The sequence below is a fragment of the Zea mays genome, chromosome 7, assembly GCF_902167145.1.
Source record: "Zea mays cultivar B73 chromosome 7, Zm-B73-REFERENCE-NAM-5.0, whole genome shotgun sequence".
NCBI lineage: Eukaryota > Viridiplantae > Streptophyta > Magnoliopsida > Poales > Poaceae > Zea > Zea mays.
Window position 1 is genome coordinate 4,878,443 of NC_050102.1, and position 24,428 is coordinate 4,902,870.

The 24,428-nt window shown below is 45.4% G+C and overlaps 2 protein-coding genes across 2 annotated transcripts; one reads left to right on the forward strand and one right to left on the reverse strand.

The window, feature by feature from the left end:
* Positions 1-5,122: 5,122 nt before the first annotated feature.
* Positions 5,123-24,428, reverse strand: LOC103631936 (myb domain protein 4r1). The gene is made up of 16 exons (XM_035960793.1): positions 23,760-24,428; positions 21,121-21,503; positions 20,098-20,297; positions 9,965-10,132; positions 9,493-9,804; positions 9,030-9,188; positions 8,793-8,945; positions 8,517-8,696; positions 8,131-8,268; positions 7,304-8,047; positions 7,057-7,200; positions 6,819-6,944; positions 6,246-6,333; positions 6,093-6,173; positions 5,936-6,010; positions 5,123-5,820 (listed from the first exon to the last, which is right to left on the reverse strand). The coding sequence occupies exons 1-12, from the start codon at positions 24,202-24,204 to the stop codon at positions 6,830-6,832; spliced, it is 3,141 nt and encodes a 1,046-aa protein (XP_035816686.1). The 5' UTR covers positions 24,205-24,428; the 3' UTR covers positions 5,123-5,820; positions 5,936-6,010; positions 6,093-6,173; positions 6,246-6,333; positions 6,819-6,829.
* LOC103631935 (uncharacterized) lies at positions 11,711-15,760 on the forward strand. The gene is made up of 2 exons (XM_008653779.2): positions 11,711-13,239; positions 13,404-15,760. Exons 1-2 carry the CDS (start codon positions 12,285-12,287, stop codon positions 13,445-13,447), a joined length of 999 nt encoding a protein of 332 aa, XP_008652001.1. The 5' UTR covers positions 11,711-12,284; the 3' UTR covers positions 13,448-15,760.

Here is a 24,428-nt window from a genome sequence, read left to right on the forward strand (position 1 = left end):
CACTAAAAATCACAAGACTATTTTTATTAAATTCTAGGGAAAATAACAAGCCTAAGAAAATTGGTTTCACAATTTTAGGATTTTTCTACAATTTTTAACCGATTTCCAAATCTCTGTTGAAAAAGAAAAAGAAAAGGATTCAACAGGACTGGGCTCAAACCGGCCTAAGCGGCCCAAACCTACACAGAAGCGTGCGCGCGCCCGCGCCCGCTGTGGAGTTTTTGCAGAAGGGCCCTCGGGTTATAGACTAAATGGATACACGTTCGTTTACTGTTTCCCCACGTCGCTGACATGTTGCAAAAAGACCCTCGGTCTTCTATTCTTTCGCGCGACGGGGTCCACGACGGTGCTCCGCATGGGCGGCACAACTCCGGCGAGTTAGACCGGCCGGGGAAGACCGAGACCGGTGCTCAGCTTCGGATTAAACCAGATTCGTGACCTAAAGAGTATTTTCCCTAACTTAATTGCACAAATAACCAACCCCCGAGCTCTGGCCACGGTGACCGAGAGCAGAGCGGCAAGATTGCCGTGTTCCCGGCGACCAGAGAGCTCCTAGCTCAATTACATGGGTCGGCAAGCATCATGGAGTTACGAGAAAGCTCAAACGAGAGGGAGAGAAGGATGAGCTGACCGGAAAGGGGCTGGCCGCGGTGAAGCCGGTTTCACGGTGTCCGTCGATTGGTTTGGGGGAAATCTTAAATTCTAGCTCACTGGTGGATGATGGCTAACAATCGTTGGTGGCTGAGTGGGTGATGATGTTACGCAGCTAGGGGAGGGCTCAATTTATAGGCAGAGTGAGCGGTGGCCGCAAATTTTGGACGAGCAACGCGGCGGCCGGAGGTGAGGAAGAATCATGGGCGCGGTGAATACGTGTCCAGAGGTGTGGCGGTTGTTCCGGTGATCGACGGGGAGTTAGAGTAAGTCGTGGCGGTGCGGTGGAAAGTGAGAGCCACGCGGCGCACGGCCGGGAGGCGGTGGTCACCGGCGGGCTTATCGGTTTCCACCGCGGTGAACACGGTACGGCGGCCGGAATACTTTACTGACCGGGGCTTATCCATGGCGGCGATATTTACGTGACCCCGAGCTTATCTGCTGCCCACGATGCACGAATCATGGCTATCCGTCAACAATCCCGGCGAAAAGTCACCGGCGACGAGCAGGGGGGTGAACCTGTGATCTTCTTCAGTTTGGAACTTACTGTACCATGGCAAGGGTCATCAAACAACCTGACAGCCACGGTTTAGGGCCATTGTTCTCAAAATTTTGCATTACGACTTGGTCATCTCTCTGCACCAAAGTTATAGGGCTAAAGTTAATCTTTAACTTTGCCACAAAGCTTACTATCAAATAGTCACTAAATTCCCTTCGAAATCGAGCTCAAAGTTCATCCCATCACACTGCTCCTAGAAATTCAGTTCAGGGAGGGACTGACAGCCCGACTTTGAGCTTAATTATCTCTCAAATACTCTTAACAACCATGCTTACCACCTTAAGCAAAGTTGTTCTTCTTTGATAGATCTTCAAATTTGGTGTGGTGACCTAGGGCAAAAACCCTATAATTTGAAAGTTACAAAGCCCCAAAGTTGAGCCAAATTCTCTGATTTTCAGACTTAGAATAGAACTCAAATGAGGTTCATTTTGCATTTAAGTCCAAAACTTAGGGTTTGGCTTTCAAATCCACATATTTGTGAACCAATTGACTTAAAATACTTATTTGGCTTGGTTTTTGCACTTTAGTCCAAAAGTGGACTAATTTTGCATATAAGCCCCTAGGGTTTGGTTTTAGGGTTTTCCAGGGTTCCAATTAGGTTTTCTGGTATCCCAGGGGTATAAAAGTGATTCAAGTTTATTCTTAGGGTCATTTTATGACTTTTACCCTAAAGTCTTTAGGTTTTCTTAACTTGGGTTAAGTTTTACCCCTTTAACCACTATTTAGGGTTAAGGCCTTTAACCAGGGTTCTATTTACAAAAACATTAAAACAATACAACTTGTTTGAAATTTTTACCTAGTGAATGCACTCTAGGTGTGTCAAACATATGCAATGCCAATGCTCATGATGTCATGATCAAGTTTTAGTTACAGTAACACCAGGGGTGTTACAGTAACTCTAGCGGTTAAGCTAATCTATGAGCAACAAGCCTCTGATACCAATTGAAATGAACACGATGCCCAAGAGGGGGGGTGAATTGGGCTTTTCTAAAAATCAACACTAATTAAAACCTAAGCAAGAGCTAAGCAAGAGCCCAACTTCACCCCAACAACTAGCACTAAGAATATAATACTAGAAATGCAACAATGCTAAGACAATACTTCAAATACTTGCTAAACAAATACACAATGTAAAGTGCTTGAATTAAGTGCGGAATGTAAAGCAAGGTTTAGAAGACTCCTCCAATTTTTCCCAAGGTATCGAAGAGTCGGCACTCTCCACTAGTCCTCGTTGGAGCACCCGCGCAAGGGTATCGCTCCCCCTTGGTCCTCGCAAGAACCAAGTGCTCACTACGAGATGATCCTTTGCCACTCCGGCGCGGTGGATCCCTCGAGACCGCTTACAAACTTGAGTCGGGTCACCAACAAGATCTTCACGGTGATCACCGAGCTCCCAACGCCACCAAGACGTCTAGGTGATGCCGATCACCAAGAGTAACAAGTCGTAGACTTTCGCTTGACCAAGAGAAGCCTAATGCAAGTGGTGTGTGCTCTAGGTGGCTCTCACTAGCGCTAATGAGGAACAAACGTGGATTAAGATTCTCTAATCTCCTCACTAGGCTTTTGGTGCTTGCAATGCTCTAGCAATGTGCTGGAATAAATGTGGAGTGCAAGACATTGAATATGGTGGGTGGAAGGGGTATAAATAGCCCTCACCCACCAACTAGCCGTTAGAGGCAACTTTCTGCGCACTGGCGCACCGGACAGTCTGGTGCGCCACCGGTGCGCCAACGGTCGTTTCCAACGGCTAGTTCTGACAGTTAGCCGTTGGACTCATGGCACACCGGACAGTGAACAGTCACTGTCCGGTGCACACCGGACAGTCCGGTGCGATGTCCGGTGCGCCACTAAAATTCAACTCTGAAACTGGCGCTCTCGGGTTTTCTGTGGAGGAAGCTTCTTCCTCGGACCAGCCTGGCCCCACCTGGCAGAGGGTGCACCGGACAGTCCGGTGCACACCGGACAGTCCGGTGCCCCCAGGGACAGAAACCCTAACTCTTGTTTTTCAGCTGATTTTCAAATCGGTTTTCGTTCTAACTTGTGAGTGAGTTCTAGAGTGACACCTAGCACTGTATGTGAGTGTGATTGTGCACCAACACTACACTAGAACTCTCTTGGTCAAACTACTCATCGACAACCCCTCTTTATAGTACGGCTAAAAGAGAATAAAAGACCTAACTAAATCGCGAGTGTCCACATCTCCTTGACACTCGGACTTCGTAGACCTTTGCCTTTTGTTTCGTCGTTTTAGCCGTCGCTTCGAGTTCTTATCTCCGGGATTGTTTTCACCGTTGTAGTACTTCTACCTGTCATGCGACCTAACTTACCATTTGTCTCTGCAAAACATACGTTAGTCACATATAATACTACGTTGTCATTAATCACTAAAACCAACCAGGGGCCTAGATGCTTTCACTAGTGTATCAGGGGATGTGGCCCAGCAATGATGAGAACTGTCGAGACCCCCTTCTTCGTGGACTGGATTGTTTCGAAGGTTTGGGCATTTGTCGAGGGCGAGAGGTTTGAACTCGTTGGTGAAGAATCGGACTGCCTCACGTGGGGTGTGTTGAGGTTTGACAACGACGACGCACCGCAATCTTCCTCCTTCTATGCCTGTGTTTGGATGTAGGTGTCATCGTGTTTACTTTGGCCACATGCGACCCGTCTTGCAAAGTCAAAGTTGCTTGTCCCTTGGGTCGAGCTCGACAACGATAACTCTAGATGAGTTGTGGGAAAGGCTTCCGTTGTTTGGGTTGTTTGTGCATTCTATATAGGTTTGGGCCCGGTTTTCTTTAAAACTTCTTAATTGAAAGGCGGAGTTTCTGTCATTACGTTCAAAAAAGAATACGTGAAATGTTAAAAAAAGTCGTCATAATAGTTACTTTATGACAACTAATGCCGCCAGGAGTAACCTATGCAGTAGAACTTCATACTTGGCTTCATTGTTGGTAGCCGACTAGAGGATCTACAAGACATTTATTGGTTGTTGCCGCGATGTAGGCCAATATAGAATATTATTGTCGCCTGATGGAGTGAGGATCGAAAAGCTTATCAAAAAAGGTTTTAACCTTTTGAATGCCTTGTTTGTCTCGGTAGTCCACTCGAACCTCCTTGTTTTCTTAAGTAATCAAAAAAGGGGGTAATCCTTTCTTATCAAGCCTCATGATGAATCTATTGAGTGCAACCATGCACCTTGTATGCTTATGAGCATATTTAACATATTGCTAGGGCTTATCTGAGTAATTACTTTGATTAGCTTTGGATTGGCTTCGACCCCATGATGGTTGATGATAAAACCTAGTATCTCTAACGGTACCCTAAACGTGCACTTGGTCAAATTAATCTTCCATCGAAATCTCCCTAAGGGCTAGTTTGGCAAACCCATTTTTTAAAGGGATTTTTATTTTCCAAAAGAAAAGAAAGCGGCATTATCTACTATCTCATGGATGCGCGGTAGCCCAAAGAGATATAATATCCACCACGCTTATGAGTTTTTCCTCACTAGTTGACAAATGACAAGTAGGATCTCCTATTCCGTAACAGGAAAATGCAAGTTCAGTTACCTGCCATTCTTCTTAGCCTCTTCTTGCTTTACCCGGAGCGATCTAATAATTTGGGACCCTAAAATTATTCCAAAAGCTAAAATTGATGAGTTACCTAGGCAAGAAAGGGGGTGAGAGTAGGCCTGGGCATTCGGTTCTTCGGTTCGGTTCGGTTCGGTTCCTCGGTTCTTGTAGAAATTCGGTTCTTCAAAAACTAGAACCGAAATAGCAAGATAAAGAAATCAGAACCGACTAGTTCGGTTCTCGGTTCTTCGGTTCGGTTCCTCGGTTCTAACCGAACTGTAACAGCCACTCTAAAATTATGAATAACGATAACTTTTGTGAGAAATTTCAGCAATAACTCCCCACAAACAACGACAAGTGCACAATGACTATAATTTCATAGATAATACATGGATGATTAGAGGTTCAACATAAGTCGATAACACAACATCCGAAGTTACAAACACATGTAACAAATTGAATCTAATACTTTTGGGTTTTTCGGTTCTTTCGGTTCTTTGGAGTGCAGAACCGAAAATATCTCATTTATTTCGGTTCTCAAAAAACCAGAACCGAAATTCATAACGGTTCCTTCGGTTCGGTTAGTTCGGTTCCGGTTCTCGGTTATTTCGGTTCGGTTCGGTTCCTCGGTTCCGGTTCTTTTTGCCCAGGCCTAGTTGAGAGATTGGAAGGTGATATACAAAAGTTAATAGTGATACTTTGTAAATCAAATTTATAATTGATAAAATGCATAACGAAACAACAAGTCCCCACGGAGAACAGATGGAGCTAGGCACCCTTTGGTTTCAGCTATTTGTTGGTCTCAATGTTGCTAATGAATTTCTTGCACTGCTGCGTGACATGAATCTGATAAAGGTAGCGATTCATCAATTGATGGGGCAAGATCAGAAATTTCAGAGTATGGATAAAACAATGGATGCCGTCAACTGTCATCGACGCATTAAATGCCCAACACCTATATACCACCAACTGGAAACAAACTGCCGGGTCTCCAACGAAACAGGTCGTACAAATTTCGTTCCCCATCCAAGATAGAAATGACCTCTGTTTAGCAATAAGCCACCAAAAAACAAAGAATCGCAATGGAGAACGTATATCAATTAGATCCAATCCAAACCTCATGTGATACTCTTTGCATGCACTTACAAGTTATTACTACCTGTATATGTGGTGCCAGTTTTCGAATCAACAGATGACATCCAGATGACCCTGGTTCTGTCTAAAAAAAACATCCCTGCATAAGAGCGAGGCAGCACAGTAACGCATCGGCAAAACAAGCTCATTATAATAGATGTCCTCCAGTAGTTAAAAGAGACCTTGTGTAAGGGAATCTACTGTGGAGCTGCTCACACACAAGGCAATGTGCCTGATGACACTCCAGCTTAAAAAGCGTCATCCTGAACAGGGAGAAACAATAAGAAAATTTCTCATCCCTTGAGCCTGGATAGTTCTAGATCACATTTTACTACCTTTGGGCATTCCACGCGTACTGACTGCAACCTCCACGCGCAAAACCATCATCACAGGTGAAACTAAACCCTTTTCAAGCGACGGTTTCTACAGCCACAAAAGCAAGCAAATGTCAGTACGATAAGGCAGCAGATGAGGGTAACAGATTACAAAACAAAACACAAATATATTAAGGCCCTGTTCGTTTCGTTGGAATTGAATTCCATTTTAATAATTATAATTTAGACAAAACTAATTAAGTTCATATATTTATATATGTAATATATTTGTATATTATCTTAAATCATATGAGAGATATAGTTATATACTACATTCATGTTATAACGAAGCAAATAAAAGAGTGTTTTATAAGTTGTACATCGGAAAAATAGTATGTAAATCTATAGAATCAATTTTCATCTCTCATTCTATGAATTTGAGATAGGCTTATATGATAACTTTGGAAAGTGGTGGAATATCACATTCTAAAAAAAATAGTCTATTCCAATAGTAAGATTCCAATTACTCAAAATGAAAGAAAACAAACAGGGCCTAAGGTCTTTCGGATGCAGCAATTCTCAATGATATTATACCTCAACTTCAATTATCTTTTGTTCCTGTCGATTCCTTTCATACGGGCAAACGACAGGCAATTGACAAGTCGTGTGAATGTGGAGTTTTTATCAGCATCCTCTTCAGGCATGTTTATCTGCTTGGGTCTGTAAACAACAGGGTGTAAAAAAAATTAGGAAACAACAGCTACCCTTCATCTCGAAGTTATATGCATGCACCAAAAAAGATAAAAGCAAACGACAAAGTAAAGCGTGATACCTCGGAGTTGATTTTCTTCTGCCTTTATCCATATTTCCAACATCAACAGCTCTTTCTTCAGAAATTGCACAAGGAAAGTCCAAGTCAGGGACAGCATTCGGTACACCCTCCTCTGTTGGCAAATTAACTTCAGCTAATTTCCTCCTGAAAGGGCAAAAAAAAACAATCTTGATGTTACATAACTCCACAAGGAGATCGATGCAAATCATACGAATCTCTATGAGGAACCACTGCATAGAAGTGCTACCTTGATGACACTATCTTCCTTTTTCTCACAGCACCAAGATTCTCGGTGGAGACAGAACCTGTCCTTCTCTTGTTGACCATGCCATCACCACCAATAGAGGCAGCCCCTTCAGTGCCAACAGGTTTTGAGTGTCTCGTTTTCTTTTTGACTACTTCCTCCTCCCCAAACGCAGAATTCATCATTGTATTTGTTCCTGCCTCATCATAATTATTGATAGAGCCCCTCATCTTTCTGACAACCTCCTCATTGTCAACAGGTTTTGAACTACGCCTTGTTCTCTTTTTGACTACTCCCTCTTCACCAACAACCACAGAGCCCGTTATTCTATATGTTCCTACCTCATTATCAGCCCCCTCATTCCCTACGGGTTTCGAACGTCTTGTTCTCTTTTTGACTACTCCCTCTTCACCAACAGCCACAGATTCCGTTATGATATTTGTCCCTACCTCATTATTAGAGCCTCCTCTCTTTCTGACAGCCCCCTCATTGCCAACAGGTTTTGGACGCCTTGTTCTCTTTTTGACTAACCCCTCTTCACTAACAGCCACAGAGTCTGTTATTCTATTTTTCTCTACCTCGTTATCAGCATTAACACTGATAGATACCCTCGATCTCTTTTTTGCAGCTACATTGTTACCAGTAGTAGATTTTCTCTTTATGGAACTGCTAGGGGCGCTGGATGAAGCATTGAGATCATCAGGCGCAGCAATATTATTCCCTTCGGTATGCTTTTTTGATCTACGTCTGCAAAAGCAAGTATGGTACAAAATAGTGAGCAAGCATAATGATAGAAATAATTAGTTGGAAGTCAAGATTTTGTTATGTACCCTGACGATACTCTCCTTGGCCTCCTTGAGCTAGCATTCAAAACAGAATTAGCAGCAACACAATCAAGACCAGATGAAATGTTGACAATATTGGACAGAGCTAGGTGGTTCTCTTCCCCTTGCTTTTCAGATCCACCCCTGCAAAATCAAATGAGACAAACTTGTGAGCAAAAACAAGTCAAGCTTTGCAATGTATGCAAAATTCCTGCTTGATCGCTGTGATACTGTAACTAATATCAGTATTCAGATACAGATTTGCATGTAGATGACTTCAATATATCATTAGCTGAGAGGTGATCACCAATAAATTGAGATTGAAATGAGAACATATGGAAAAATATCATAATGAGATAAGTATACAACTACTACATAGAAATTTGCAATACCTTACAATGGCCACATCACATCCGTCACCTTTCGAGGGTAAAAGTGATATTAGGTCACGAGGGCAAATTGCAGGCCGCTCTTTTTCTCTATCAACAAAATTGTTCTGAAAAATAGCTTTCTTCAATTGTCTGGCTTCTCTAGCTTTCTGGACTTCATGTTTACAAAGTTTTCTCCATCGTCTGCAGTTCACAACGAAATAACCATTACCAAGGAAGCCTCTCCAACAACATATTATTGATGTACCATGCTAAAGCAGAAAAGAAAATAAGTTTTACCTATAGCACATACTATCATTACGTCCAGGAATTATCGTTTTAGAAATCTTCGACCAGCAAGGCCCAAACTCAGATACTGCAGCCAATAATGTGGAATCTTCGTCAGGCCGCCAGTCATCAAGATATAGATCTGGATCAAGAATATTGCACCACCTGTTTTAAAAGAATGAAGAACTAGCATTACCATCACCATCAAGCTGTAAACTTTGAGCTAATATAACCAAACCACTACATTACCTCTCAAAGATTTGTGTTTGTGTTCGGCCAGGAATAAACGGAGCAATCAAACTCCACCTGCCAGGTCCAATTAGTTTAACAGTGACCATGAGGCGTTTGTCCTCATCCAGAAGCCATCTTCCCACACTGGTCTTTTCAGGGTGCAAGGTTTTTCTCCACCTAGCGAAGGCAAATGTAAAAATATAGATAAGAAAAAAACAGATCAACTGAAGCAAAAGATAAACACGATCAACGAAATCAATATCATGAAACAATCCAAAACTATACAGTTTATATATAGCTTTGAAAAAAACTAAAAGAGAAGAAACAAAGGCCCCGCTCGGCTGTGCTACCGCTGCAGTGCTGCAGGCTGCAGCCGTACAACACCAGCCAGCCACAAATGCAAACCACACAGTAACAGAAGCAAAACAGCTGCAGCCAGCCAGAAGTAGCTCAACCAATCAAGCTGAGAATAACATGTTACCTATTAGAGCACTGAGTGCCAGTGCGACCATCCAGACTAGCCGATACAAGTTGCCATTTCTGACCAAAGGTCTCAACAGCTGCTTGGAGTTGAAGGTCTTCCTCCTTTGTCCAGGCCTTGTTCAGTATGTGGGGATTCAAACTTCGTTGATAACGAACAAGACATTGGAAAGGAGTCCGGTAAGTACCCAATGTGACTGCAATGTCAATCCAGTTGCACATTCCCTTTTCTTGAATAATTAGTAGAAGTCTTGTTTCCTCGTCTGCAGTCCAGGCTTCATGGTTAATCAATGGATCATCACAGTTTAGCCACCTGATCAAATGCAATCAGAATTCTGAGAATGAACATATTTTCAGGTTAATGAAAATAGGCAGTAGAAACTACATAAATCACAGCATAAGCAAACAAGTAGTGTAATATGAAAGACTGAGATATAAAGCATATTGTGTAAAAGTATGGAGAACAAAAGTACCTCGATTCACATTCAGCACCAGATCGACCAGGAAGGTACATGGCAGAAATCTTATCCCAGTTTATTAATGGTAGAACCGATCTAAGATTTTCCGGAGTCACCTCAAAATTACCAGCACCATTTGTCAGTGCATATGCCATATCAAGTGCACTGAAGTCACCATCAGCACTGCAGCACAACAATTCTGTTATAAGCAATGCAAACAACAACATCAAAGCCTTTTAGTACAAAACAAGCACAGGCTATAAACAAAGACAATAAAATAATAAAGTTGCATTGAAAGTCATAAGGTTGTGCCAGACTGCCAGACCTAGTTCTTTTCATGGGAGACAAATATTTTAACCCCAAATAGTGCAGGAGCCAAAACTGTCAGTTCATTAACTGATACCGACTCAGTCAGACCCATTACAGAACAAACTCATAAACAAACTACATCAGTGAAAAACAGGATGGCTATCAGCTTGCACTGAAGCATCATAGCCCCTGTTTGGTTCAGCTTCTGGGCGGCTTCTGGCCGCCAGAAGCCGAAGCACCTCCCACACGCGTAGATTCTCGTCTGGCTTTTCCGCGCCGCGCTTCCTAGAGAAGCCACCCCGCAACGTCTACCAAGAAGCGGCCCTCAGTTCGCTAGGGTTTTTTCGCGCACCCACCGCGCTGCCGCAGCTCCCTCTCCTCCCCCCATCGCATCTCGTCGTCTTCGCAGGTACGAGCTTCCTCTCCTCCATCCCGACCCTCTCTTCATTCTCCTCCGCCGCCGCGCTCGTTCCCGTGACCCTTCAGTTCGCTAGAGTATTTTGGCGCACCCACCGCGGCGCCGCAGCTCCGTCGACAAATCCCGCAGGCATCGTGAAGGTTCCTCTCCTCCCCCCATCGCATCTCGTCGTCTTCGCAGGTACGATCATCCTCTCCTCCATCCCGACCCTCTATTCATTCTCCTCCACCGCCGCGCTCGTTTGGATATGTCTCGTATCGTGTTGTTAGGGTTCCGTACCTCCCCCATCTAATGATTAGTGTTTAGGGTTCATCCATGTTCGTGGTTAAGAGTTTAACCCCCCCTCTATTCACTACATCAGAACAAGTTTGGATCGATCTACTAACGATTTACGTTTCAAATGTGGCCTTCAGATATCCGCGACAAATCGGGTTCTCCGTGTTGGGTACCAAGATCCACTGCAACCAAGGTGATGTTAATATGAACTTGTTGGTTACTTTACTGTGTGCACAGATGCGGTTTTAGGATTATTTGTTCACGGTTTACGGGATACCATTGAACTGTGTTTTCGTTATTATTAGTACACACTTTATCGTTTCTTTGCTAGTTGAACCCTAGCTTTGTTTGTTAGCAGGCGAGGCAATTCATGTGAATACCTGGATGTTAGTAGATTGTCCCTGTTAAGGCCCATATATTATGGTCTGCCTATATATATGCTACAGTACCCAAGGGGGCTATGATCTCATCTAATCAAGGTTAGTTACATGGTATCAGAGGAGGTCACGATTAGGGTTTCTTAGATTTTTTTCCAGCCACCATCTCTCCTTCCGGCCACCGTCGCGGTCCCCTTTGCCGCCGTCGCGGTCTTCTCCGCCGCCGCCGTCCAGATCCGGCCGCCGCCGCCACCCAGATCCGGCCGCCGCCGCCCAGATCCGGCCGCCGCTGCCCAGATCCGGCCACCGCTGCCCAGATCCGGCCGCCGCCGCCACCCAGATCCGGCCGCCGCCGCCGTCCAGATTCGCGCCAACGCTGCCCAGATCCGGCCGCCGCTGCCCAGATCCGGCCGCCGCCCGTTCGCTGGACTGCGAGCTCGTCTGCGCCGCCCTCGTCCAGATCTGCGCCGCTGCCCATCCGCCGTCGCGGATCTCGTCCAGTTCCGCGGCCATCCTCGCGGATCCTGGCTGCTGCCCATCCGCCGTCGCGGATCTACCCTTCCTGGCCGCCGCTGTCCACTGCTGTCCGCCCCTGGTCGCCGTGCCTGCTGCGCCAGGGCGCAGTTCCCAGCAGTGCTGTCCACTGCTGTCCGCCGTGCCTGCTGCGCCAGGGCGCAGTTCCTAGCAGTGCTGCGCCAGGCTGCTGTTCCCAGCAGTGCTGCGCCAGGCTGCTCAACAGTCTGCGGATCCGGATCTGCGTCGCCGTCAACTGCACCCTGCCTCGTCGCCATCTGCGCCGTGCGCCGGTGGCTGCCATTGCGGGCAGACTGATCAACTCGGCTTCTGCGACCAAGACCTTCGTCAACTCGTCCAACTCGGACTGCTGTCAGCTGCGGTTCCTCTGGTTTGCTTGGTTTCCAGTCTCCTGTTCTTCCTGTTTTTCATTGAATTCAACATGACGACAAATGCTATCGTGGTCAATATCACTCTTGATGGACACAATTATCCGGAATGGGCTTTCTGTGTTGAGACTGCACTCAGAGGACATGGATTACTCTTTCATTTGACTGATGCGGCACCCATACTTGCGGATGATCGTCGCAATGCTGCTGATATCAAAACATGGCAGCTTAATGATGGTAAAGTGATGGCTGCTATGGTGAACAGCGTCAAACCGTCTATGATTATGAGTTTGTCTAAATTTAAAACTGCCAAAGCCATCTGGTCTCATTTGAAGGAGCGTTTTGTTCAGGATAGTGGTGCTCTATTACACACTCTCATGCAACAGACACATGTTATTGAGCAAAATGATATGAGCATTGATGAGTACTACTCAGCCTTTGATCGTCTGATGAGTGCTTTGACATCTATGGTGCCGGCCTGTACTGCTGATCCGTGTCCTGCTCATCAGTTTATTGAGAAGTTCTTCACTTACAGATTTGTTATGGGCGTTCGGGCCGAGTTTGATTCTCTTCGTGCTCGTTTACTTCAGGGTTCTGACACTCTCACAATGGCTAAGGCGTTGTCTGATTTACTTGCTGAAGAGACTCGTCTTCATTCTCTGTCCTCTACTGGTGGTAATCCTCACAGTGTGTTGGCTGCTGCTCAGAAACCTAAGAATATTTTAAAGCCTTGTGATCATTGTGGCAAGACCAATCATCGATCTGAGCTTTGCTTTGTCAAGTTCCCTGATAAGTTGACTGATTTCCGTGCACGACGTGCTGCTCGCGGTCGTGGTCAAGGACCATCTAATAGAGGCTCAGTTGCTGTTGCTGCCACTTCGTCCGCCTGTACTTCAGAGTCGGCCTGGGTACTTGATTCAGGAGCTTCCTTTCATGTCACATCTGATCAGTCAAAGTTGGCTTCTACTACACCTGTCACAGATGGTGCTTCAGTGCAGACAGCTGATGGTACTGTATGCCACATTACTCATAAGGGTTCTCTTTCAGATCCGCACTTTACAGTACCTAATATTTTCTTCGTCCCTGAGCTATCTATGGATCTTCTTTCCGTAGGCCAAATTACGGATCATAATTGCTTTGTCGGATTTGATGACTCATCTTGTTTTGTACAGGACCTTCGCACAGGGGAAGTGATTGGGACTGGCCGTCGCCGTAGAGCTGCTCCTCGCCTCTACATCTTGGACTCTTTGCGGCTTCCTTCTTTGGCTACATCTCCAGCGCATATGCTTTCAGCTACCCTTGCTTCTGTTGCGTCTTTTGCCCAGTGGCATCATCGTCTAGGTCATTTGTGTGGATCTAGATTGTCTACACTAATAAAGTCAGGTTGCTTAGGTCATACTTCGGTTGAGTCTGATTTTCATTGTAAGGGTTGTCATCTTGGAAAACAAATACAACTTCCATATTTTACTAGTAATTCTCATTCTGTTAAACCCTTTGATTTGGTTCACTCTGATATTTGGGGTCCTGCACCTTTTGTGTCAAAAGGTGGATATAAATATTATGTCATTTTTATTGATGATCATTCTCGCTACACTTGGATTTATTTTATGAAACGCCGCTCTGAGCTGATTTCTATTTATAAAACCTTTGCTCGTATGATTCACACTCAATTTTCCACTCACATTAAAATCTTTCGTTCTGATTCGGGTGGTGAATATTTATCTGATAATTTTCGCCAGTTTTTTACTTCAGAGGGTACTCTTGCTCAACTTTCTTGCCCTGGTGCTCATGCACAGAACGGTGTGGCTGAACGCAAACATCGTCACATTATAGAAACTGCTCGCACTTTGTTGATATCTTCTTTTGTCCCTTCACATTTTTGGGGTGAAGCAGTTTCTACTGCGGTTTATCTCATCAATAGACAACCGTCATCCAAACTCTCTGGCAAAACACCTGGTGAAGTTCTTTTCGGAACTCCTCCACGATATGACCACCTTCGAGTTTTTGGATGTACGTGTTATGTCCTATTATCACCTCGTGAACGTACTAAATTGACTGCTCAATCTGTTGAGTGTGTTTTTCTTGGATACAGCCCTGAACATAAAGGCTATCGATGTTATGATTCATCTTCTCGTCGCATGCGCATTTCTCGAGATGTGAGTTTCAATGAAAATCGTCCCTTCTTTTACAATTCTTCCACTCATTCTTCTTTTTATTCCACAGAGTCTACCTCCTTCATGAGCCTTCCTCCCATTTCTGAAACTTCATCAGTATCACCACCTACTGTTTCTACCCCAGATGTCCTTATTCCCATCACACCACCTTCCACTTCCACACCCTCTCAGTCTTACTCTTCCAAACCACCTGTCACTCAGACTTACATTCGTCGTCCTCGCTCTACTCCCACGACCAGTCCTGATGATGATCCTGTTGTTGATACTTGTACTAACAATGATGACTCTCATGTTGTTTTTAAGCAGGGATATCATCTTCGTGATCGTGGCACTATTGCAGCTCCAGACCGTTATGGGTTTTCCCGTGCTGGGGCAGTCATTGCTGAACCATCATCTTATAAAGAGGCTTCTGGTATACCTGAGTGGCAGCTTGCTATGACTGATGAATTAAATGCCCTTCATCGCACGTGTACATGGGATGTTGTTCCGTTACCTGCTGGTGCGGTACCTATCACGTGCAAATGGGTCTTCAAGGTTAAAACCAAATCTGATGGGTCTATTGAGCGATATAAAGCTCGTCTTGTCGCCAGAGGTTTTCAACAGACACAAGGTATTGATTATGATGAGACTTTTGCACCTGTGGCCCATCTGACTACTGTCCGAGCCTTACTTGCTGTTGCAGCCTCATCTTCTTGGACTATCTCTCAGATGGATGTCAAAAATGCTTTTCTTCATGGTGATTTACACGAGGAAGTCTATATGTATCCACCTCCTGGGATAGAAGTTCCATCAGGGCATGTATGTCGTCTCCGTCGAGCCTTGTATGGTCTCAAACAAGCTCCTCGTGCTTGGTTTGAGAGATTTGTTTCTGTCATCAAGGCTTGTGGTTTCTATTCTAGTGATCATGATCCTGCATTGTTCATTCATGTTTCTTCACGAGGACGCACGTTGCTATTACTATATGTTGATGACATGTTGATTACAGGCGATGATCCAGACCATATTGCTCATGTGAAGTCGTCTCTGAGTAAGGAATTTCAAATGTCTGACTTGGGGGCACTCAGTTATTTCTTGGGCATTGAGGTTTTGCAGACTCAAGATGGTATTTATCTTTCTCAGGCTAAGTACATACAAGACCTTCTTGATCGTTCTGGTCTTAGTGATACTCGTAGTGTTGCCACACCTATGGATCTTCACTTATCTCTTCATTCGACTGATGGGACACCTTTGGAAGATCCATCTCGATATAGACATCTTGTTGGCAGCTTGGTTTACCTTACTGTCACCAGGCCAGATATTGCTCATGCGGTTCAGATCTTGAGTCAGTTTGTCTCTGCTCCTACATCAGTTCATTATGGGCACTTACTTCGTGTGCTTAGATATTTACGGGGGACAAAAACACAATGTTTATTTTATGACTCAAATTCTCCACTTCAGCTTCATGCTTACTCTGATGCTACCTGGGCCAGTGATCCTACAGATCGTCGCTCCATCACTGGTTACTGTATTCTTCTTGGATCATCCCCTGTTGCTTGGAAATCCAAGAAGCAAGCCGCTGTATCTAGATCTAGTACTGAAGCAGAACTTCGAGCCCTGGCTACTACTACTGCTGAGATTATCTGGATTCGTTGGCTCTTGGCTGATCTAGGCGTTTCTTGTGACTCGCCTACACTTCTTCGCTGTGACAATACTGGAGCTATACAAATTTGTCATGATCCAGTGAAGCGTGAACTCACAAAACACATTGGTGTTGATGTCTCATTCACTAGATCTCATTGTCACCAGAAGACCATTGATCTTCAATATGTGCCCTCAGAATTACAGCTTGCGGATTTCTTCACAAAAGCACAAACTAAGGCACAACATCAGTTTCATCTAATCAAACTCAATGCTTCAAATCCTCCACTTCCGCCTTGAGTTTGACAGGGGGTGTTAAGGCCCATTAAGGCCCATATATTATGGTCTGCCTATATATATGCTACAGTACCCAAGGGGGCTATGATCTCATCTAATCAAGGTTAGTTACAGTCCCCATGTCATAGTATACTAACTACCTAAATCCACATCAGATGGATTCAGCAGACTCCATAACCGACAAGGCAATTGGAAGGATGCAAGAGATTGCGGACAAGATATTTTCCGTAGCGAGGGAAACAATCCGTCCTGGACGAGGGTTGACCTCATTTGACGCTACAAAACTTCGTGTAGCATTGGAGGACATTGCTTGCATGATGGAGCAAGACTCTCTGGTGTTGCAAGAGTATTTGGACAAGATCAACAACGTTAACAACCAACTTGACACCAACTACGAACCCTCAGACTTGTCCTCACCACCCCCTGGTGAAGAAGACCTAAGTCAAGACTGGGACTTTGCCGAGCACTTTGAAAAGTTTTGGGGTGTTGAATATGACTCAGATCAGATGCCTTCCTTTAGTGACAATGAGGTTTAAGTTACTACATGGTTAACCTGTTAGTAAGGGTTTAGGGTTACTTGAATAGGAACAGACTTTTGCTTAGTGCGCAGGTGTAATCTGTTCCATGTGTTTTGTGTCCATGAACAGTTGGATTAATTTCAAGTATGGTAGTGTATGTAATAAGTCAAACCTGAATGTTAGTACTTCTGCTAGTACCTTATGGTATTATGGTACCATCAGTGTGTTATTTTTTTGCTTCTTATTTTGAGTGCACTTCGTAGTTCTATAACTGTATACTTGTTTTGCATTAGATGGAGAAGTCTGGCAAAGTGATTGCAAAGTGGGACACGAGCAACTCAAATTTACACATAAATTCGTGTAGAAGAGGTCAATGCACGCAACAGGCCACAACACTTTCTAAATGTAGAAGGGTATGCTAACCTCATTAGGAAGTTTAAGGAACGCACTGGACGCACGTACACCAGGAATCAAATGAAGAATAGGTGGGACTCTTTAAAGAGAATGTACACGCAATGGAAAACACTTAATGAAAGGGCTACAGGTCTTGGTCGAGACCCTCATACTGGTTCAATCAGTGCACCAGATGAGTGGTGGGCTAAGCAAAATGAAGTAGACTTTATTTTTTTTGTAGATTAGGAATACTGATCGGCATCTGAAAGTAGGAAATTCCATGTTACTGCAGGCAATGCCAGGGTGTATTATGTTCAAAACAGCCCCGCTTGAGAATGAGGACGACCTTAAGGTTATGTTTGGACCCATTGTGTGCACCAATGAGACAACCCTTGTTCCTGGAGTTGAGGATGCTAATTCATCGTCTGATGGTCACGAAAAAGACATTTTAGGTTACGGTGATAACAACACACCTGACACCAGCTCAATTGTGAAAGGCAAGCGTAAGGTGTTGCATGATTCTCCTAAATCTAAGAAGAAAAGGGATATGAAGGAAGAATACATGAAACGCCTTGTCGAAGCTTATGAGTCCAGGTCCTTGTGCTCTAACATGTCCATAACCTCATTTGAGAACGACCTCGTTCGTAAAGAGGTTGCTGCTCAATTGCAACAAGTCATTGAAGATGGTGCACCGGAAGGAAGCGACTTACATTTCTTTGCGACTCATTTGTTGATGGAAAAACGTTATAGAGATGTATTTGCAACCCTAAAGACCAAAGAAGGAAGGAACGCTTGGTTGCGTCGTGCTTACGAGAAGAATGACAAGTCCAGTTAGGTGGCCAGGAAGTCAACTATTGGTCCGAAAACAGTTGGTGCTGTCGTGCTGGTCGTTTCAAACACTTGCTGGTGGTCCGAAAACTGTTGTTGGTCCTATTATTGTTTGAAACTGTCTTTCATATGAGTTTTTTCGTCGTGTAGTGATGTTACAAACTTATGTCGTATGAGTCTTTTCCCATCGGAGAAGTTTTTCAATTATTCGAGTTGAACTTGTGTTTGCAATAATAACAGTTGTATGTTTGCGAACAATGTCATTGTGTGAACCATATTGGAGTTGAACTTGTATGTCCGTGAGTTTGTTTGTATGGTAAAGTGCTTATTGAAGGAATCTGGTTATTGTTTGTATGTTTGCAGATGTGTGAGCCTGATACACACTCATATGATGATGAGAGGGATGGAGAATTGCTAGTTGCACTATTTGCTGTGGACATATGGGGGAGCTCGCCAAGTGGGGTTTCGAGAAGAACCATGGTTGAATCAGGTATCCAATGGGTTGAGCGAACATTGGAGAGTAGTGATGATTGCTTCGACATGTTTCGCATGCATCGAACAGTGTTTCGACGTTTGCATGATACGTTGGTGCAAAATTATGGTCTGGTACCAAGTCGTGGTGTTACTACAACGGAAGCAACTGCCATTTTCTTGTGGGCATGTGGCGGTCCGCAATCATTTAGACAGATAAGGAATAAGTTTGGTCACTCATTGGAAACTATAAGCCGCAAATTTAGTGAAGTCCTTAATGCAATATATAGGATGTCTTCTGACGTAATCAAGCCTAAGGACACAAATTTCATAGAGATTCACCCTCGATTACGAGAGACTAGATTCTGGCCGCATTTCAAGGATTACATAGGAGCCATTGATGGAAGCCACTTTCCCACGTCTGTCCCGACCACGGAGCAAGCAAAGTATATTGGTCGTCACGGTTACGCATCACAGAATGTCATGGCCGTTTGTGACTTCGATATGAGGTTCACATTTGTTGTCACGGGTTGGCCAGGTTCAGTTCAGTGCATGATACTAGAGTCTTACAAGATACTTTGATAACGTATGCGGATAGGTTCCCGCATCCACCGGAAGGTATAACTATCTTTTACTTTTGTATCATCCGTTATTAATTTGTGTCATATGTATTGAAGTCCAGATTTATGTTTGTGCAGGTAAATACTATCTTGTAGATTCTGGTTATCCGAATAGGAAGGGATACCTTGCACCTTATAAGGGTCAGAAGTACCACATTTCAGAATGGCAAAATGCGAGGCAACCTGTTGGTAGCAAAGAAGTTTTCAACTTTGCACACTCTTCCCTACGTAATGTTATAGAGCGATCGTTTGGGGTGCTTAAAATGAAGTGGAGAATTCTTCTAAGTCTACCTTCATTTTCGCTTAGGAAACAATCGAAGATAATTATTGTTTGCATGGCATTGCATAACTTCATTAGAGACAGTGCTATACACGATCGAGACTTTGACCAACATGTACCTACTAGCCTTGGTCATGATGTACCCGTAGGTGAGAGTAGTAGTAGCACATCTGATGAGTTAGACATGAGTGCATTTCGAGATGCAATTGCTAATGCATTAGTGTCGTAGGTTAATAAGTGAATGTATCGATAGTTATGTTGTAATGAACTCTACTGCTTTTAATGTAATGACCTTGTTGGTTCGGTGTTTTTATCTGTTTCCTTTTTTGAATCAGAATCTACAATCTCAGAATCTGCGTATCCAAACACCCAGATTCTAACCACCAGCTTCTCTCCACAGCAGGCGAACCAAACACCCAGATTCTAACCACCAGCTTCTCCGCACAGTCAGCTTTTCCCCACAGCCAGCTTTTCAGAAAAGCTCTTCAAAAAAAAGCCGAACCAAACAGGCCCATATTTTTTTTCTACTCAGTTTTGATATGCTCAAAGAATCATAGGGAAAATGTCATCAACAAAAATTAAACAAACATATAGTGTGCAAGTAAAATCCATAACAGAAAAAGATGAGAAAATGACCTATTCTAGTCAACAAAGAAATTCGAAATTACCTTCCATTATTCAGCGAATCCAAAATCAATGTTTCTTGGTATTGCTGCTTTATTCCTCTGGCAAGTTTATCTTTCTCCGCATCTGACCATGGTTGCTTCTTAAATGACATTGGAAATTGCTTCAGCGCCATTTCATACTTTGAAACATGTGGGTTCTCAGCTGGGCCGAGAAATAGTGCAGGAATCTTCCTGTATTTGTTCTGCACCAAATATATGTCACATTTATAAGGTTTATTGTATCAAAGAAAACTAGAAGACTAAACTGAGCCAGATTAGAATACAATAATTCTTGAACACAGGAGGGAGAACAACATGTAGTATAAAAACAAAATCTACCATGTTTCAAGAGCTGATTGATATCATTCCGTTCATCAGAAAAGGGAAACAGTAGTTTTGATAGCATGTACGAAAAAAAAAATAGATACAATAATTCTTGAACACAGGAGGGGGAACAACATGTAGTATTAAAAACAAAATCTACCATGTTTCAAGATCTGATTGATATCATTCCGTTCATCAGAAAAAAGAAACAGTAGTTTTGATAGCATGTACGAAAAAAAACTTGCACATAGACAAAAAAAATGACCTGTAAATAATAGATAAAAAACGATAAGTTGCAGTGCAAATGAAATTTAAAAACAAAGTAAATAATATATTATGACAGTCAAAACCAAACGAATTAGCTAACATGACTAAGAGAAGTTAGGTACCAACAAAATTAGGTTCATACAAAAACACTGTTGCGACTGAGTTAGCTGACCTGCTACAATTTGTTTGTCTATAACAGGGCAGATGATAATATCTCATGGATGTCTACAAAGAGACGCTGCTAAGTTTTCATAAAGGTATTCACAACCAACAGTGTTTAGGGTTTAGGGCAGATCATAATATTCCATGGTCGATTCAGAAGAATGAATAGCAATAGGGACAACAATAGGTCTGAGTGTTTTATGTTTCCTATATAAGTGAATATAGTGTATCCTGCAACATCCAACACATAGCTGTAAATACAGATGTCAGTACCTTTGTACACGGCTGAGTTGATTTCAGGGGGGAAATCAACCTGACACGAGGATCCTCCTTCTGTCCTAAAGATCTGCTGACTGATTTTCGGCAGCTTAACTGATAGCCCAAAAGACATTTTACACGATCCCTGAGATCTTTGTTTTCTTCAATTTTCGCTTCAATGTTTACCATTTTTCTTCTAATGAACTTCTGGTATGCTCTGTTCTTCTTGAGAGCATCCACTAACAATAGCGCAGCCTTTGGAAACCCATCTCCATGAGGAACAATTGCATTTTGCTTCTGCACAGCAAAATCATCACCAGACCTGTCGGCAAAAAGGTCACTGTGGACTCCCTGTGACGCCTCAGGTTTCATGGTCTTTGGCGATGCAGTGGAGGTACCTACAGTAAGTAAACCAAAAGGACTAAGGACCATTCATCGAGTGTGTGATGGACACATTTACTTACAGAGTAACATATGCTGAATCATGAATGTGTTACTAGCATATCACAGCTCCAAAAGAACATACATATTAATGCTCGTGATGACTATCCCCTAGCATGTTAGCATGTACCATTAAACTAGTAATGAATTGCATAAAATACGTAAAGGTTAACTGTTTATTTTACGTCAGAGCACAGTAATATGTACTTAGTCATCTATTTTAATTCCTCGAAACTGAAACTATGACAGGTAGGGGAGACAAATAAATCTCTAGACTAGAGAATTGGCCCCCGCGTCGCTCCCGCGTGGGCGACTCGGGCGGCGAAAACCCTAGCCGCCGTCTCCTTCTCTCCCTCCCCTCTCTCCGTCTCGACGTCGCCGGAGCTAGCCGCAGAAAGGCTCGCGCAGCTCGCGGTGATGGTTGCCAACACCCCCGCGTCTCCCTCTATCCTTCCGCGCCGACGTGGAGGGGCCTAGCGGCAGCGCCCGCGCGGCCGCGCGTCCGCTCTCGCCCTCGCACCTTTTGCGCCTGCGTGGGGGTGTTGGCTGGCGGTGGCCGTGCCCGCTCGCGTGGCCATCCCGCAGCAGTGGCGGTGGTCGTGCCTGCTCCCGTGGCCGGCCCGCTGCAGCGGCAGGCGGTTGGGGCGGGGCTGGCTGGAGGCGGCTCTATTGCTGCCTTCGATGGGTTTGGGGTGGTGAGGCTAGTGTTGGAGGGGTGGGGGCCGAGACGGCGTCACGTTCTTCGTGGGCTGGCGGCCTCGGCGTCTCCCTACGTCGCGGCTTCGGTCGGCACTCCTCGGTCGGCTAGAGGCCGGATCTTGAGCCTCTCCGGCCAGATCCATCTCTCCACCTCTGGTTCGGCCAGCGAGTGGTTGGTTCCGCGTGACGGGATGTATGGTGGTAGATCCTCAGGCGAAAGCCAGGCCCGCTTGCAGGCGGACGGCGGTGACACCTACGGGCGCCACTCCTACCCTGCTGAGGGTGTCGTCTATGGATCTCCCCCGACCTCCATGTGGGTGCATAGCAGCGACGGTGCGCCTGGCGGTAGCTGACGCGCTCGGCAAGGTGTTCCCTAGTTCCATGTGCCCCGCCGGAGGGGATGACAACCAACGCAGCTTTGCAGCTGCTCCGGCAACCGGCGCGTCATTGCCCCTCTGGAGGGGTTTGCGCGGAGGCCAGGGCGGTGGTAGTGGCAGTGGCAGTGGCGATGGCGGAGGCTGCATGCTTTGACCTGGGGTCCTGGCCTAACAATGTGTTAGTGGGCATCTTAGGCAAAAGCCTTGGCGATGGTGACGCTTGTGGGCGCCACTTCCCCCTATTGATGGCGTCACATTGCTCTGAAGTTCGTCTCGGCCCCGACGTTGCCTTCGGTTGATGCTCTCGTTTATTGGTGTCTGGTTTGCGGGTGGAGGTAGGGTTGTTTGCAACGTAAAGTCGAAGCTGCCACGTTAGGGGGTGTGGCTCGTCAACGATGTCATGAGGCGAGCCCCCTTCCTCGTGGTCTGGATTGTTTTGGAGGTCGGGCAAATCACCGGAGATGGGTGTTGCGTCAAGATCATTGATGAAGAATCGGAGTTGCCTCGAGTGTGGGTGTATTGAGGCTTGGCAACGACAGCGCGTCGCGGTCTTCCACCTTCTGTGCCAGGTTTTAGGTGTAGGTGTCGCCGTGTTTCTTTTGGCCATGTGCAGCCCGTCTAGCGGAGTCGGAGCTGCTCGTACCTTGTGTTGAGCTCGGCAATGATGACTCTGGATGGGCTTTGGGTGTGGGGTTGCCGCTGCCTGTGTTGTGTGTTGTTTGGGCACTCTGTGTAAGTTTCGGACCCGGTTTTACTTAAAACTAGATCAATTCTAATATTCTTTTTAATGGAAAGGCAGAGATCCTGCCATTACATTCAAAAATAATATCTAGACTAGAAACGTGAAAGGAACACATGTGGCAAGGTTCATGTTTATGTAACGACCCATACTGTTCATATCACTGCACCTTGGATCAAAATTTAGCTCGGTAATTCTGCACATTCGTAGTTTCAGATGCCAGTCAGTCTAGCACCAACAGCCAATACACCAAGCAGAATCAAAACTGTCCCAGTTCAATGGCATTCGTTAACTAAAAAGCATCAACGAATTAGCAGTAATTACGCTAGGAAGGGGCGAGCTAGAATTCCGAATCAGACAGAAGGGATGATGGAAACGGATCGCAAGCAAGAACTCACTTGACTGGTAATGCGAGAAGCGGCGCTGGATGGCGCGGAGCGTCTCGAGGTCATCCTCTTCCTCGTCAGTGTCGGACGGCGGCCACGTGCAGATCGGGCGCGAGGACGGGTCGTCGTCGTCCCGGGGCGCGGGGGCGGCGTCCGGGAGGACGGTCGAGGCCTTACTATTATGGAGGTGGTGGAGGTTGGCGCGTATGCTGCGGACGAGGGCGAGGTCCTCGTCCTCCTCGTCGTCCGAAGAGGAGGCATGATGATGATGGTCGGCCGCCGCCCCCGGCGCCGCGGCGAGGGCTGGGGTGGAGGGGCCCGCGAGGCCGGAGGAGACCTGCGCTACGGCAGCGTCCGGGTCGGCCCCGGAGAGGATGCAGGAGCGGCGCAGCGCGTCGAGGTCCTCCCGCAGGTCCTCGTCGATGTCGGGGTCCGAGTCGTCGGAGTACCAGTCCATCGCGCCGGCGGCGGGGTTTCTCGGTTACGTTACGGTAGAGTTCTTGCGGCGCGGCGGGGCCGGTGGCGCTCGCCGTGGCTGGGTAGAGATGGCGTGGCGTGGGCCGTGGCCCGTGGGGGATTTGAATCTTCCCAGAGAGGAGAATGCAGGGTCGGGGAGACGACAGAGGAAGGCGGCGCGGGGAAGGGCTCGAAACAGCGCTGGAATTTGCGACGTTGTCGGGG

What these genes read in the sequence shown, in the direction of transcription:
- LOC103631936 (XM_035960793.1), bottom strand. Translation starts at nt 24,204, where the DNA reads ATGGACTGGTACTCCGACGACTCGGACCCCGACATCGACGAGGACCTG. An exon ending in CTTCTCGCATTACCAGTCAA is followed by an intron (nt 21,504 to 23,759) that starts GTGAGTTCTTGC and finishes TACTTACTGTAG; the next exon opens with GTACCTCCACTGCATCGCCA. An exon ending in CAACTCAGCCGTGTACAAAG is followed by an intron (nt 20,298 to 21,120) that starts GTACTGACATCT and finishes TATTTGGTGCAG; the next exon opens with AACAAATACAGGAAGATTCC.
- LOC103631935 (XM_008653779.2), top strand. Translation starts at nt 12,285, where the DNA reads ATGACGACAAATGCTATCGTGGTCAATATCACTCTTGATGGACACAAT. An exon ending in TTCAGTGCAGACAGCTGATG is followed by an intron (nt 13,240 to 13,403) that starts GTACTGTATGCC and finishes TGTTTTGTACAG; the next exon opens with GACCTTCGCACAGGGGAAGT.